Below are 17,129 nucleotides of genomic sequence, written 5' to 3' on the forward strand. Positions count from 1 at the left end.
TGAAGAAAGAAAAAAAATATGTAGGGGTATACGGACAGAAAAATATAAATACTAATATTTTCATTGATTAGGAAGCCTAACAAGGAAACTAAGAGATGAAAAACAAATTAGATGATAGATAATATTTTTTTTAGTGTATTTTACAGCTGGTTTAAGACATGGGTCAAAACTGACCCGTTATCATATGAGATGCTAACAGAAAGCTAACACAAGAGGAAGGATACTTTCATTTATGGCGTTATTTATTTCAGGCTCAGTAATTGTGATTGATTGAATTCGAACTTTAGTAATTGAGGACATAATTGTCATGGGTAAAAAAATCTATCTATAATGCAAAAAAGGTGCAAAACTTTGTCAACGGCTTGCGTATACCCCGAGTGTGTGCATCTGTTATTTTGGAGTAATTTGGACATTCCAAAATCAACAATGGTGTCATCAGAGTTCCTATCAAGAAGGTTCCAACTGATGATGTCATCAACAGTGATGTCATCAGTGTTTCAAGAATGTTAAAACTGATGATGTCATCAACAGTGACTTTATCATATAGATATATATATCCCATTCATTTTCCCATCCACACTGTGGAACTCCTGTTAATGTCAATGTGAATACATACTTCCGACGGGCACTATACTAGTAATTAAAATTTTAATTGTAATTGGAAAAACTGAAGGTCATTGTAATCATGATTGAGTTGTACTTGAACATGAACAGATGAAAATGTAATTGTAATTGAAAAATGTAATTTAACCCAACCCTGGTACTAATACATGCTCTATATAATGGTGAAATGGGCTCTGCTACTTTAGGGACAGTATTCACCCTCCAGGTTCAGTGTGTCTAGTGGATCTTCCAAACATAAAACCACAAGTAAGAATAAAGAATGGTGAGACACTGAGGTGCAGCAGCTTCATGCCCGCTCAGGTCCACCACTCGCTTCAATTGCCTTATTACAGTAGAGTAATAGCAGGTGTGATGGGTGAGAGAGTGACAGATGCAGTGGTAGTGGAGTTCTGGCCTTTACCCTTCAAAATAATGTTTCTGCAGAGTTAAAAAAAAACCCAAAAAACACATGATTCACCAGGCAAACAAAGCATCAGGACAGACTGTAGTCACTATGACCTGTTACTGTATTCATGATTCAGGCTGGGAAAACAATACGTAGTTGTCTGTATACTCATTTTAGGCTCAGCTCATATACAGAAGATGTAAAATATGGATTAATCTCCTAACTTTTTTAAACTGGCGTATTCACCAAAAAATCTTAATTACCATTTATTCATAGATAAATGGAAGAGATTTGTTGTTAAAAGATTCAAACCACTTTTTATCCTTGCACACACTGGCTCTAAACCTGAAGCAGCACTTGTGTATAATGAAAGATGAAGTGTTCGATTGAGGCTTTGTCTCGCTCAACTCCGCCATAAAGACTGTAATTTTTGCACGTCTCTTGTTTCATTTTTCCAGCGGTTTTGCACTAAAATGCAATGTAGCAGTTATTTTTATTACTTGATATAAAAAAATCATGGATCTTGTTTGAAGACTTCTCAGTGACGATTTAAACTTTTCATGTATATCTGGTTCAGTCAGTGTGTGTCACTTTTTTTACTTTAAAGTTTGAGAACTATGCTGTCAATTAAAAACTGCACATCCAGCGCTTATTCTATTCATTTCAGTGGAAGAAACTATTTATCAGCAACTGAGCCATTAGAAGGAAGATCTGGAGTTGGTTAAATAAAAACAAAATGGGAAACAATGGGTACATTAAAAAGGGAAACAAAATTATTCCATGGGTTGTGTATCTAGACAAGGGATATTTATTTGTATAGTACATTTCATTCACAAGGAAACTCAACATTTAGTCAAACAGTAAACCTCTGCCAAGTGTCAAATATCCTCTTTGCCAGATATTGGCAGTTACTTGGATCATTGATCCTGATCATGGCACCATCATCATTCACACTTTAAAGCAGTCAAGGGAAACTGGCCGCCCCCCCCCAAAATAAATCCCCAAAAAATGTACTCCAAGAAATTGGAAGGAATATAAAGCCTGACATAATACACAAAATAACTCCCAACACACACAAATAGAAAGCAAAATGCACCAAGTACACACAAATACACAAAATAATAACAAAGACAGACACTACAACCACTTAAACAAAATGACTACAAAAACACAAAAAACAACACATTACAGAATAGCTCCAAAGACACGCAAACTGTCAACAAAATTGCAGAAAATGACAGAAAAATACACATACTGACTCTAAAAACACAAAACAACAACACCACAAAGACAAAAATGATTTTCTCCCCCTGTATTAAAGCTCAGATCGGTTGTTATTCTAAATGCTGTCATGAATCTTGATAACGTGGCCCTCAGATCAGATACAATCACATTTTTGTGGCCCCAGCTGTGATATAAGGCTTGGAAGAATTGTCTATCTCCATTAATAACACTACACTGGTTCAAATATATGGGGCACCCCGATCTTTTTGAAAAATCGTTATGAAATGTGCAGTCTGGATCTGATCCAGATGGAATTTGGTGGGGTAATTAACCAACCAACCTAATGATGAGAGATAGGGATTTTTCAAACTGATCCAGTATCAGTATTTTAATCCACATCCCCTCCAATATTTGAAGGAATCATCCATGGCATGAGGTCTATCTTTGGTTAAAATTTGTCAAATTCTATAAGTACTTTTGATGTAATTCTGCTAAAAGTCGGGCAAATAAATAAAATGAAATGGAAATGAAAATATTCTCTCCTTGGTGGAAAAGCCAGTATATTGTGTGAGTTTCTCACCGTCCTATCAAGTCTGACTGTGTTAAAGTAGAAACAGAATGAGGCAGGTTCAGCCGTGGACAACAAGGCCACAGAGCACACGCTACTGCTCACTTCCTGCTGCTGCAGCACAAGGAGCAGAACCCCCCCCCCACCCCCGTAACCCTCGCCCCCACCACCCCCAGGCTCTCTCTGTCATTAGACACACACACTCACTTATATTAAGAGAAAGGAACCTTTAGCACTGCTCTTAAGTGTATAATTAGGCTGTCCCCGTGCAGGTGTTAAACTATTGTACGGATATCTGCACCACACACACACACACACACACACACACACACACACTTATCTCAGTTAGACAGTGAATAGCACCCGGCCTTTTATCTTACCGTTTTAATTTTCTTTTCTTTTTTGGCTTCTAATGATATTAAAAAAAAATCTCTATTCAAATTCAATTAGGTTTGCTATTAAAAAAAAGTAAATCTTTCATTATCCCTTTCACACACTGACACTCCAGCTCACTTCTGTAAAAGGGTTCATTGTTCTTGCTTTCGCGGGTCAAGATGTTGTGTGTAATTGAAATAGAGCCGTGCAGAATGACGTCCTCCCAACAGTGTCGGTGTGTGTTGGGTCGCAGCAGGTATTGCAGTGTGGTGAACTATGAGCATAGCATAAATGTCATGCTGGGTTTTTTTTCTCCCCCATTATATATCACAGCATATACAAGCGGGTCCTGCATTCCAGTCCATTAACAGTACCTTTGTTTGTGATGTGTGCTGAAAGGTTGAAGGTAAACTAATTCTTTAGAGCAGTGGTTCCCAAACACTTCAAATACATAATAATGTAATGCAGCAGTTTCCAACCTTGGGGTCGCCTGGAATGTCCAATAATTTATAATAATAAAAATACTGTAAATGTATTTTAAAATGTTTTTATTATTACCACACACAAAACAAATTTAAACAACTGTATTCTATACTTTCACTTTCTCAAATATAAATCTAGTTAAAATAAAATGCCGTATAAAAATATCTGAGCTGGCCCATCTTTGTGCACTAATCCTTGCAACAACAAACTGTATCAAAAGCTAATTCTAGAAAGAAAATAAGTCTCTTGAGACCCCAAAACTTTGCAATATTAAAATGAGGTCACGACTCAAAAAGGTCGTTAACCACTGATGTAATGTCATATACAATGAAGCCCTACAGTGAAATGTGTTTATAAATTGTAGCTATCCTGTTGAGGAACAATATATAATACTTTATAAAAGAATAATTATTTGTAACCATGGGTAGTCTTACATCGACTAATTTGTGGCAATGCATGGAGGCTCCTGACTGCTGATATTAGTTTCCATTTTTTTATTCATCTACCTCCTATGACAATAGGTACCCGTACCCCACTTTGGGAATCTGGGCTTTAGAGTGTTTATTCAAGTCATACACAACAGGTTTCCATTTTAGTTCTTTTTAAGTTGGTAAAACTGTAGATTAGACCACTTTCTTGTGGCAATATGGTATCGCCCAATTCATTTTACTGAGCTGATCCATTCATCTAGTCTTTGTGTCTGGTGACTCTTCTCTTTTATAGGCCCAACTCTCAGTTACCCCTAATGAATGAGTCACAAGTATCTGTGCTGGATCATCTAACTCAGGGGTGCCTAACTCATTTTAGTTCAGGGGCCAAATACAAACCAGTTTCAACTCAAGTGGGCCGCAGATTAAAGACGGGAGAACAAGAAATTTCAGCAATAATATGCCCTACTTTACATTTGAATTCCACCTTAAAATCATTAGTAAAGTATGTAAGGCAATGACAATATCCAAGCAATAAGTGACAGAAATCAGTCCCTGCAGGATCTTTACCTTAATTTACTTGATTTCATGATTAATTTTCATTTAATTTGGGGAAATCTTGTGGAATAATGTGAGTTAAATTGAAGTTCTTTCAACGGTTTGCTATTAAAAATGATTGCCATCATGGGATATAAACATGGGAAACCTGCGAGCGCTGGCAAATACTGTAAAGTTTCATTGAATTTGTGTATTTTGAGGGACTGCGATATCTACAACTGAATTAGTTGATAATTTACACATTGATTCGTGCCTTTTTATTTTTTATTTTTACTTTCTCCTGCAGACCAAAATTAATGCCTTATAGGCCCGGATTTGTTCCCCGGGCCTTTAGTTTGACACATGATCTAACTCCTTTTAGACAGAGCTTGTTTGTGCATTGTTTATTCATGCTTTAACTCGAGTATTGAAATGCACAAATGTGTAAAATCATAGAATCTGATTCCTGCCACTACTTGTTTCCCATGTGTATCGTTACCATTCGCTTTGAGATGGAATCAGCTATGATTGGGTTGGAACCTACTTTCCCACCAGATCCATAAACTGCTGGGAATATCCATGTGACTACATCCGAGTGAGTTGTGAAGACGTTGAAGTTCTTGCCATGGATGGACATGGTCAGAATGGATTCTCACTTTATCTTTGGCCTTTAATTGTCTTTAGTTGTTACTAAGGAGCTTAAGTGTAACAAGTAAACATGCCCACAGCACAATGCCACTGCCAGCCGCCTGAAAACATTACGTTTGAATATTGTAATTGAAACTGAGACTTATCAGGCCAGAAAATAGTTTTTTTGGAAGCGTTTGCCAACAGATGGTTCTGTGTATTTTTTTTAGACTTATGCTTACTGCAGATACTGTAACCTCTTGACTGAAACCAGTCTGGTAATTTTCAAATGGTTTCTTGCACGATAAAGCCTTTTTTTGTTATTCTCTGCTCTAAACTCTAGAAATAGGTGCACTTTCCAGTACATCAGCCGTTCCTAAAATAAAATACCAGTCTGACTGGCAATAACTGCAATGCCACAATCTGAAGCACTTCAATCACTATTTGTCCTCTTTCTTTAAACTTCATTTTCACTGCATGGACTTTGGTTGCCATGCTTTTGGCTGGTTAGATATTTGAGTTCACAAAAACTAACAGATGTATAACTTTGGTAAATTAAAGAACTTATTTTATTATTACCATAAAGATAACATCAGGTCCTTTTTTTAATGTCTTGTGATTTACCGATATTTATTTTTTGACCAATTTTTATTTTATTTGGGGAGATTTTGTGGAATAGTTTTAGAAAAATTGCAGGATTTTGGGGAAAAAAAATAGAGTTCTTTCAACAACAATGTCCTACTGAATTATTTGGTAATTTACACCATGAATTTTGTTTTCTCTGTCATTTTCACTTTCCCTTGTGGGCCAAATCGGATGCTTTGAAGGGCCAGATTTGGCCCCCGGGCCTTGAGTTTGGTTTGACACGTGGGTTAAATGATTGTAATAAGAAATTTTTTGTGACTTAGTCAGTGTTCATATTAGACGGATAAATAGGGATTCATTCATTAGACAGATATTGAAAAAAAAAAACTGTTATTTAAAGAAAGGAAAATAAGAATAGGAAATTATCTTAAACTGATTGTGCTTTTGTTTTATTTAGTTTTTGTGTTAGCCCAGACATGGGCAACTGGCGGCCTGGGGGCCCTTCGTCTAATTTTTTGTGGCCCCCAAAGCAAATCCCCAAAAATTGTACCTCAAAAACATTGAAAGGAATCTGATGACTAACATAATACACAAGGTACACAAAAGCACACAAAAATTCCAAAAATACACAAAATGACTCGTGAAACTCGTGACGCCAAAGACAGACACAACAACTTAAACAAAATGACTGAAAAACACACAAAACAACAAGACATGATAGAATATCTCCAAAGACACAAAAACTGTTAACAACATTACACAAAATGACTGGAAATCACAAAAAAACAACAAAACTGAAAATGACCCCAAAAACACACAAATCGAAGAACCAAGAACACAAAAAACACACAAACTGACAAAAAACTGACAAAACGTCAAACCACAAAGAGAAAAAAAAATAAACAAAACCCTTCTCACCCCCGTATTAACGCTCTGATTGGTCATTATTCTAAACGTTGACATGAATATTAATAATGTCGCCCTCAGATCAGATACAATCACATGTTTGTGGCCCCCGCTGTGATGGAGTTGCCCATTCATGTGCTAGCCCATCATTTCCTGCATACTTCTTAATACTCTTGTTGATATTTAACATTGATTTTTGACTCAAATAATGTTTGTCGATATTAATTTTGACCTCAATTGTTTGGATTCAGGACATTGGCGGGTGTGCGTTGCGTCCTCAGTTCAGACGTACTCATGGATCGTATCGATCTATGAAGGAATCACACTTGGACTCTTTTTCCACCCCCGTCTCCATTTTTATTATTGTTCATGTTTCCCTGCAGCTGTTTACATCCACTCCCTCCTCATCCCTCTCATACATTTTCTAGAGTAAACACTCCTCTTCCTGCCATTCTCCCTCTTCTCTCCTGCTTTGTTTTTTTCTGCTCTTTTCTACATCAGACTCTTTCCATCGCTGTCCATCCCATCCATTTTTTTTAGTCCCTGTAATACACACCACCCCCAACCATCACCCCCTCCTCCACCACCCTGTCTGCGAGCTATGTAGGCTACCCCCGCAGAGACTGGCTGGTGCGTGCGTGTTTTTTTTTGGTTTTTTTTACCGCTCTCACCTAACCTTTCCTTTCCATTTTCCTTTTTTCTTCAATGGTATGTTGCTCCTTTTCACCTTTGCTCTTAGTTTTTCACAACCAGGCCCCATAGAGATCTATCCTATGTGATCATTTAGCACGGCTCATCATCATAGCACCGCCGTGAGTCCAGACGAAGCGTCCCAAGTCCCAACCGTCTGCCTCACGACTCCACCTGCCGTGTGCAGTCACAGATGTGCACTGCCTGTCTAATAGGATTGTGCCCGTGACCTCTGGAATGTATTTTTTGCTGTTGCTCCTGGATGTGGTCTTTCCTTACTAGTGCTGTGTCTCATTCACAGGTGGGTCCAGATCGCCTGTCCACGCCTGTCCATCGATTGGGGCACGGCCTTCTCCAAACCCCTGCTGTCCCCGTACGAGGTAAACACGCACTTGACAGGTTGTCAACACGAGCTGTCACTCATCTTTGATAAACACACACACACGTGCAGTACACACAGGCATGCACAAATAACCGAAAAAAATGTAGTTGTATGTTGTACTGGTGTATTTTCATTTTTTTGGTTATTATGCAGTAAAACATGCACAAACAAGCTCACTTTTCCTACAAAATAGCCCCCTCTGCTGGCCATAAGACCACACAACCCCCCTCCCTCCCCTCCCACCCCTTCCCACCCCTTCCCACCTTTCAGCTGGGTTTCTTTTCCCTGAGGGGAGGAGTAACACCAGCCAGCAACCCATGAAGATCGTTTTCAAAGAAGGGTTTGTTTACTGCCGCAGCTGTTGTAGGAAAGTAAAGCAGATTTAGCTTTGTCGTGGCTGTTCATCACTTAGCCGATTAGCATTCGATGCTTCCCACTGATAGGAATACTTGTGAAATGGCTGCAAAGGGAAATTAATGTATGTAATCATAATTGTTTTTATTGTTGTAATCATAATTGAATTGTAATTAAGTTTAGATAATTGATACGATCATTGAAATTCTATAAAAACTCGGGATCATTATTTATTTATTTGTTCCTTTAATGAATATGCAAGCCGACATAGATTCTCTATTTGCATGAAATAATATCACAGTACAGATGAAACATTTTCATGATTGGAAAGGAGCAGTAAAAAGAATACAATTCTTCTATTTCTGCCCCTTAACTTAATAAATAATTGACCATCAACCTTTCCCCTCCATCAGTTCACACAAATGTCACTATTCTCTAATAACCTAAAAATGACAAATCAAAATTTAAAAATCACCCCACAAGTCAACTTTCAAAAGCATATTTGCAGATGTCATTTCCAATTTAATTAAACACAAACCTTTGTTTAATTAAAGCGTGTTACAGTTTTATGGCTGACACATACACTGTTAACAATTATTAAAATATGTTTCAACTTTTCTCACTACCTGTCACTTCTCTTCAGGATCATTTTACCATTTAAAGAGATACTGACAGAATAAAGGCTCAGACCCCCACACCAAAAATATAAATACCATTATTTTTATAGATTAGGAAGTCTAACAAAATAACCAGGAGATAAAAAAAAAACAAATTAGATGATATATAATATGTTTTAGTGTATTTTACAGCTGATTTAAGACATGGGTCAAAGTGCTCTGTTATCATAAGAGATGCTAACACTAGAGGAAGGATATGTTCAAATAAAATTATTTATTAGAGGCTCAGTAATTGTGATTAATTGTTAGTTATTGACAGTTGTTAGTAATTGACTGTCAGGGAAAGAATAATAATTGTCATTTAAATTGTAACTGGAACAAATGCTGGTTAATGTAATCGTAATTAAGTTGTAATTGAACATGGATAATTGAATGTGGAATTGTAATTTTAAAATGTAATTGACCCCAACCCTGGTTGCAGCCCTTTTCTGATTTGTTCCTTGTTTTTTCAGTTTTATCTATTACAGTATAAAGTACAGATAAACACACATTTGATACATTATTTGTCAAATGTAGTTTAATATTATTCCTCTGACAAGTCTTAGAGGAATTATTTAATTCGGAATTAAATTCGTAATAAACCAGCCACCTAATTCAGATTTAAGTTGAATTTGGAATTACATTTGTGTTCAGAACTAAGTGTTTACAAGGTCAGTTTAAAGAGGAATTAACTTTCATTCTGATTTAAAGCTCTCATGTAAACGTGGCCATAAAAATTCACTGTGTATTTATCTTAGTGTTGTGGGGTTTATCATGGTACAGGTGTAGAGAAATGCGATTGGACGGGGTTGTGAGCAAAGAAAAGCGTAGGAGGAGTCGGTGGTGGTGGTGGTGGTGGTGGTGGGGGGATGAAATGTTTTTTTTCAGCGTCTCTCATGTTATATTTATAGTCAATAAGACACACTTGGCTCTTCTGTCAGAGCAGGGATTAGCCGCAGAAGCTAGCTTCCATAGCAGGGGGCGGCTAGTGTGAGAGGGTGAAGGAGCAGAGCCTCGGGGGCAAAGCTGGGAGAATGAGACAAGGGTGAAATAAGGGCAGAGGAGGAAGAAGGATACTGTAGGATGGTTCTAAGGATAACAAATCAAATATGAGACATGACGTTTGCCATGTGAGGCTCTCTTTAAGGGTGGGGCTATTTCTAGAAATACTTTGATCAATTGAACTAAATAGATCCTCTTTGCCTTTTTAATCTGCATGCTCCACCGAGCCTTATTAGAATATTAGTTAGAACACAGATTATTTTTTTAAATACAGCACTGGAACCACTTATTTCTACATGATTGGTGGAGCAATAATCAATGAGAAGTCACTGGTTAACATCATTAAAAACAGATCTCTGACAGCCACAATCTCGTCATATTTTTCTCCAACCAGGCTTTGGCTGAATGCATACAGTGGGAAAATAAATATTTGATACTCTACCGATTTTGCAAGTTTTCTGACTTCCAAAGACTGGAGAAGTCTGTAATTTTTTTTTTATCATAGGTTCACGTCAACCTGTGAGAGACGGAATATAAGAAAGAAAAAAAAATCCACAAAAACACATTGTATGATTTTCAAATAATTCATTTTCTTTTTTGTTGTATAAAACAAGTATTGATACAGAAGAGAAAATGAACTTAATATTAATGCAGACTTTGTTAACAATCAACAACAGTGTAAATCAGCTCATCAGGGAGCAGAGGTTTGAAAGGAGTCAAAGGGGTTGAAACAAACTCAGCTGTGCTCTTGAATACCAAATAGATATAACGTAGCTTTCTTCTGCAAAACATGAGCTCTTTACTGTTAATCAGTGTTGGGAACATTACTTTAAAAAAGTAATTAGTTACAGTTACTCACTACTTGTTCCAAAAAGTGACTGAATTACTCTATAATAAAAGTAAGTCATTACCAAGGAAAGTAACTATTTGCGTTACTGTTAAAAAAATATAATAAACACTTCACATGCACGTTCTTGTCTTTGACCACAATTAATTTAAAGTAGTGTTTGTATCGTCACCTCAAAAATGCCAATTTTTCATCTGACTGCTCCATGCTCACCATCTCTGCTGCTTCATCAAATCTGTAGTGGTTGTATGTGTGGTGCGTGTGCTGGCACGTGTGTAAAAACACTGGCTCTGATTGGCTACCATGAAACATAACGCCGCCTTAGCCAATCATGATCGCTCACCTTGTTTTTAACCCACCTCCTCCCTACAGCTGCGTATGAAGCCAGTGGTGCTTTCAGATCACAGTTTATTCAATCAATACATGTAACGCACCACATTTAACGTTCAGTAACATTAACGGCGTAGTAACGGCGTAAAAAGTAATTAGTTAGATTACCCCGTTACTGAAAAAAAGACCTAACGCCGTTATTTTAAACACTGTTATTCCAAACACTGGTGCTTATGTAGTTCTATTTATTTCCTTTCATACTGGAAGCAGAAACTATATTTATTCCTTTGGTATTCGTTTGGTTTTAAAATGAAAAAAGTCCTGCAGGATTGTAACACATGATGGCAAAAGTTTGTGTTTCACCTCCATTTATCTGTAGGTTCGTAGTTCATGAAGGTTCACTTTTGGCTTCATAATTCCGTACAGAAAGCCTGACCCTAGAAACGTCCCCATGGGCCAGTGGTTGAGAACAACTCTTTGATTGGCCAAGTATCTCTATCTCTCATCAATTATTAACTGATTATTACTTTTTCCATCATAGTAGATCAACTTTGAACACAGCAACACTTTTAAGTATTGGAGCATATTTTTGAAAGTAAATGCGGTAACACTTTAGTTTAGAGAACACCTATTTAACCATTCATTAGTTGCTTATTAGCATGAAAATTAGTAACATATTCACTCTTAAATAGTCATTATTAAGTACTTATTAATGCCATATTCCGCATGGCAAAATATCCAACATAAACATATATGTGCACTAGGGATGGTGGAAAAACATCTGTAATTGATCACTTGCGATTATAAATTGATTCTTAAATTTCCAAAGATCGAATATTTACATTTTTTTTAAATGGTGAGACAAACCGGGTGAGATCTCCTAAATGAGATATTTCAATCATACTATATAATATTTAAAGTGCTGTGATGTGTTACTCAGAAGAGAAGTTAAATAATTTAGCAGCTGATTGATATTAAATGGAAGATCAATAATGGAAAATTGAATCGTTAATGACCAATAATCAGTTTATAATCTAATCGAGACCTTAAAGCTGCTATCTGGAGTTTCTGAGAGAACGTCTCGATGTCCCGCAATCAACAGCTCTACTTCCTAACACTGCCACTATGTATGTGCGCGTGCATTGCAAAACATAAGAAAGTCGCATAACGACAAAAACTACACATTTATTGTTAGAGTGCCATATATTTTCATTAAAACATGTTTATTACCTGTCCATGAGCAATGTCGCCAAATCCTGGTCCGTTCGGAATCCTTTTAAAAGCAGAAAGTTCCTCCACCTTTGAAAAACAGCTCCGAGATAAATTCTGTTGTGGTCAAATAGACGTTTATTCACAAGCTTTGTTGACAGACTTTTCTTTTCTTTGTTAGTAGAAGCTTTATACGTTGGCCATCGTGAAATGGTTAACTGGAGTTTTGGAGCGCTCCTCCATGACGCTATGCTGTTGTGACGGTGCACGTGCATTCACTTTGATTGACAGTGGCCCGCTCCAGGAAGTCTAAGCCTATTGGCTGAGCAAAGTCAGCGCTTTCTTGCAGTTGTATAAGGGTCTATGAACGAAGGAGGGGCTTATATACTGTACATTAATGTATATGATTGACCACCAGCAGTAGACCATAGTACAAAACTAGTTAGGTATTTTTTCGCATTTCGAAAGATTCATACATAAACATAGATTACTCAGAAAAAAGGATATTGGGCTGATGAACCAGCACTAGTGTCCACCAAAGTACATTTAGAGAAGAAAACAGGAGAATTGGTTCATGCATTGTTGTTTTTTTAATGTGTTTTTTTTTTTCTTCTTTTTTCCACTTGAAATGTGGCGTCAGTCTGTTGCTACTCCAGTGAACACTCATTCACTGGCTGCATTAGAGTGGCTTTGAAGCCAGTTTTTAATCTGGTCTGTGACTGTAGTTTGCTGTATAATAGTTATTAGTAATATACTCCCATTTGTCATTTTAATGATTGAAACATGATACTCGAGTTCAGCTTTGGCACCTAAAAGCCTTCAGATTTAGTTTAAAAAAGTGTTTGTTTTTGAAAATGTTTGTAATTTAGTGTTACGATACGAGTAGTACTCTAGGAATGAGATGCACCTGCTCAGATATTTTTATACTGTATTTTACTAGATTCATATTTGAGGAAGTGAAAGTGTAGAACACAGTTGTTATGAGATTGTGTGTGGTGTTTTATTTTGAAAAAGAAAAATTATTTTAAGAATACAAAAATATAATTCTAATTTTTGTTAATATTTAATTAACTATTTAATTTGTATACTGTATTTTTTTAACTTGATTTATATTTGAGAAAGTGAAATAATAGAACTGTTTTTTGAGATTGTGTGTGGTGTTTTAATTTGAAAAATAATAATTTTAAGATTGCAAAATAAGGTTTTAATTTTCATTATTATTTATTTAATTATTACATTTTTATAGTGCACTTTTCTAAACTAGATTTATATTTGAGAAAGTGAAATAATAGAATTCAGTTTTTGAGATTGTGTGTGGTGTTTTAATTTGAAAAATAATAATAATTTTGTGATTACAAAAGATTAATTTTAATTTTCATTATTATTGAATTACTAAATTTTTATACTATATTTTTTAAACAAGATTTATATTTGAGGAGGTGAAATAATAAAATACAGTTGTTTGATATTGTGTGTTTTAATTTGAAAAAAATAACAAAAATGTGATTTTAATCAGTTTTATTTTTTTTTTAAAACTCTGGTATAAATGCATATCCTAACAAGTGTTGCTCTCTATAGGATGTTTATTCATGTACCCAGTCACTGCTGTGCCTCTCCATTCACCATTAATATTCAGTGGCAGCGCTCTAACATATGGAGTGGTCTAAACTTCTCTCACAGCACTGTCATACCAGTGCTTCACCAGCTGCTGAGCCTCACTGTGCTGGTGCATCCACATAACATGACAACTGTGCCACTTACTCACGCTCAATGTTACCACACCTGTCTCGTCTGTTGTGTCGTCTCATCACTTTGTTTTTCCCCGCCAGCTCGTTACCCAAAAACTGGAAACTGTGATCCCAGCATGTGACTACTGGGGGGGGGACGTCAGAATAACGCGCTGCGCTTCCTGTTGGAGGAGCCGTTAATACACTCTCAGCCCATCAGGCGCCTCTCGCTTGTTTATCTTCCTGTGATTTGTGACTACCTGTCCATCCGCCGCTCTCCCCTCTCCATCTTCCAGGCAGCTGTTGCTCTGCAGGAGGTTGGCTGGAAGGAGGTTTACCCGATGGACTTTTATTCCAATCAGAGCCTGGGGCCGTGGGCGCCCAACCACCCCGACCACCAGCCAGTGAGGACGGCCCGCAGACACGCCCAGGTGAGAGAGCGTGGTGTGGAATGACAGAGGAGTACTAGTAGTAGTAAAGTAGGACCCTACTGTATTTAAAGGCCCTTCACCTGCGTGTCACCATACTGACACCCAGTGGCTCAGTCGCAACATGGCTCTGAACGTCTCCCTTTAATGGTGTGGCTTTGACCTTGACTTTGACCTCAACTTTAAATGCAGAGGTGAAAGTAATGGATTTGATTTGATTTATTTTGTTTTTTTATTTCAAACAACAACACATTAGCAGTGTATTTATCACAATAAAAATAATAATAAAGATAATAATAGTAATAATTTAAAAAACAAACTAAGTAAAGTGAGAATAAATGGTTACATAATCCTGCACGTGAAGCCTGTACATGTTCAAACTGGATTACAAGTACTCACGTTACTGTAATTCAGTTACTGTTATGGGTACTATTTCTAAATCAGTCATTTTACTTGCATGTAGGTGTGTTTTGAAAGAAGTAAAGTATTTCATTACATTTCTACGTCCAACTGTAAATAAAAATTATTATTTTTTGTCAATATTTTTTATTGAATATAATCCATATGTTCTTAGTCGAGACATTCAGGTACATTAAGAATTAATTTGACTTCCTTTTTTTTCTTTGGCTAGAGCCATTGTTACTCTGTCTGGAGTCCACACGCCACACAATTGTCTTGTTAGTGCAGTATACAATTACATATAACACATCACACAACATGGTTCTAACCAGGAATACACCTAATATTATTGAGTGGTGGCCTAGTGGTTAAGGACGCTGGGCTTGTAATCGGAGGGTTGCCGGTTCAAGCCTCACCGGGGCCGTCACTGTGGGATGTTGAGCAAGTCCCTTAACCCCGAACTGCTCCCCAGGCGCCGCAAAATGGCTGCCGACTGCTCCTCAGGGATGGGTTAAGTGCAGAAGACAAATTCCAATAATGTACTAACATTACATGGCCAATTAAAGGCGAAAGCCCGATTTAATCTTAATCTTAATTTAATCTTAATCTAATCTTTAATCTTAATCTTAATCTTAATCTTTACACAATGATTCATGTTTTCTCTGTCATTTTTACTTTCGCCTGCAGGCCGGATTTGGCTAGTTGGTAGTTTTGATTATTCATCATTAGATGCCTAGAGCGGTTTTGTTAATGCATTTTCTTTAATTCATTTTTAAATCTAAATGTTTTTTTTAATAATTGGTCATGGAATTGGTCATTCATTATTTATTTTTTTACTGCAAACCATTACTACTAATCACTGCGAGCTTTCTACTGTCATTATTCCAAGTTTTCCCACTATTTTTCTGCTTCCCTGCAGAAACCTGACTCTAAACCAGCCCATCCCACAAAGCCCAGTGAACAGAACCAGTGCACCCCCTGTGGATGTCAAGGGGAATGACACCCATGAGTGCTCCTTAGGCCAACAGCTGGACAGAGGTCAGACTAATTAGCCAATCAGAGAGCAAGGGTGAAGCAAAAGAGTCTTAAAACAGATGCTTTTAATTCAAGAATCACAAGACATGAAACATGAGACATAACCAGTGGTGTCTGAAAACAGTGGCTCTCTGATGTGTGGGAAAAGAAACATGCAGATGGTTTCTTCTGCAGATTGTGTATTTGTTGAAGACAACCTTCAGCACATTGTAAAGAACAGAGTCTATACAGGATTTAGTTGGCTGTAAAGTGCTTGTCCTTGAATAAATGAAATGCTGTAAATAGTGTGACACGTTGGATGCGTTTGCTTTTATTCAATGTTTGCGAGACACACACATTGAAAGCAAAATGACTTTTCATACCTTTTGTTACAGATGTGAATACAATTAAAGAAATTGGAAATGCCCCGGAAAAGAATAAAGATGAAACACTGCGTTACATGTTGTGCAGATGTATATTTAAAGGGGGTGGTATCATGTTTTTTTCAGGCACATAGTACCATTCTATAGCATACTCAAATAACTATGCTACCCACATTTTTTTGGAAAATGCAGCACACGGTTCATGATGCTTTGATTTCACCTCTGTCTCTTTAAGAAAGTCCAAGCTTGTCTGACGCGTCCATGAACACACCCCCTTTCAGTACTCATACAAACATGCACGGATGTTTACTTCTGTTTTTCTGTGCACTGTATTTGGCTACTTTCTACATCTTTACCTCGCTACAATACATTAGAATGATTATTAAAGTGAGGAATGCTAACGTACAGATGGAGATATCTGTCACTGACACACACACACACACACATGCGCTTACCCGTGCTGCTGCTGGCGCTATAGCCCAGAATAGGGGTCGCATTGCGTCTGTGTACCTATTAATCCACTTTCAAATCATCTTTTGTTTGAAAGCAGTCATCTGCTCATCGTAGTAGCTGCCTGCCTTTTCAGAGTAAACGATCCACACACAGTTATCTCTCAGATGTTGTGACTGCAGCTGATTTGACGGAGCTGGAAGCAGGGGAGGGGTGCAAGTTTTATTTACTTTTTTATTTGAATGCGTACATCATAAGTTATGGGTTTCTTACAAAAGTATTTAAAATAAGTAAATGAAAAGCTAAATATGCGGAGGCGGTTGCTGTGGGCTGAACTAAGGAAGAGAACATAGGAGGGGGAGGGGCTGTGCTGTGGAGCGGTGGGCGGTAACTCAGCTGGTGATGAAAGATCCAAGGCGTCTCCAGGAGGTGGGGGCGTTCCTAGGAGGACTCTGGCGTATTTACATCTAAAATGGATGCCGTCAGAGTTTTTAGAGATTACTCAAACATACATGA

The 17,129-nt window shown here is 37.3% G+C and overlaps 1 protein-coding gene across 1 annotated transcript in view; it reads left to right on the forward strand.

Annotated features, from left to right (window-relative positions):
• The window catches only part of dph1 (diphthamide biosynthesis 1), an 83,616-nt gene extending 67,525 nt beyond the window's left edge, over positions 1-16,091 (forward strand). The window contains exons 10-12 of the mRNA XM_028465626.1: positions 7,734-7,812; positions 14,236-14,370; positions 15,686-16,091. Coding sequence (XP_028321427.1) covers positions 7,734-7,812; positions 14,236-14,370; positions 15,686-15,766 — 295 coding nt within the window. The 3' untranslated portion in view covers positions 15,767-16,091. The remainder of the gene's footprint in view (positions 1-7,733; positions 7,813-14,235; positions 14,371-15,685) is intronic.
• The last annotated feature ends 1,038 nt before the right edge of the window (positions 16,092-17,129 follow it).

The sequence above is a fragment of the Gouania willdenowi genome, chromosome 13 (assembly GCF_900634775.1).
Source record: "Gouania willdenowi chromosome 13, fGouWil2.1, whole genome shotgun sequence".
Classification (NCBI taxonomy): domain Eukaryota; kingdom Metazoa; phylum Chordata; class Actinopteri; order Blenniiformes; family Gobiesocidae; genus Gouania; species Gouania willdenowi.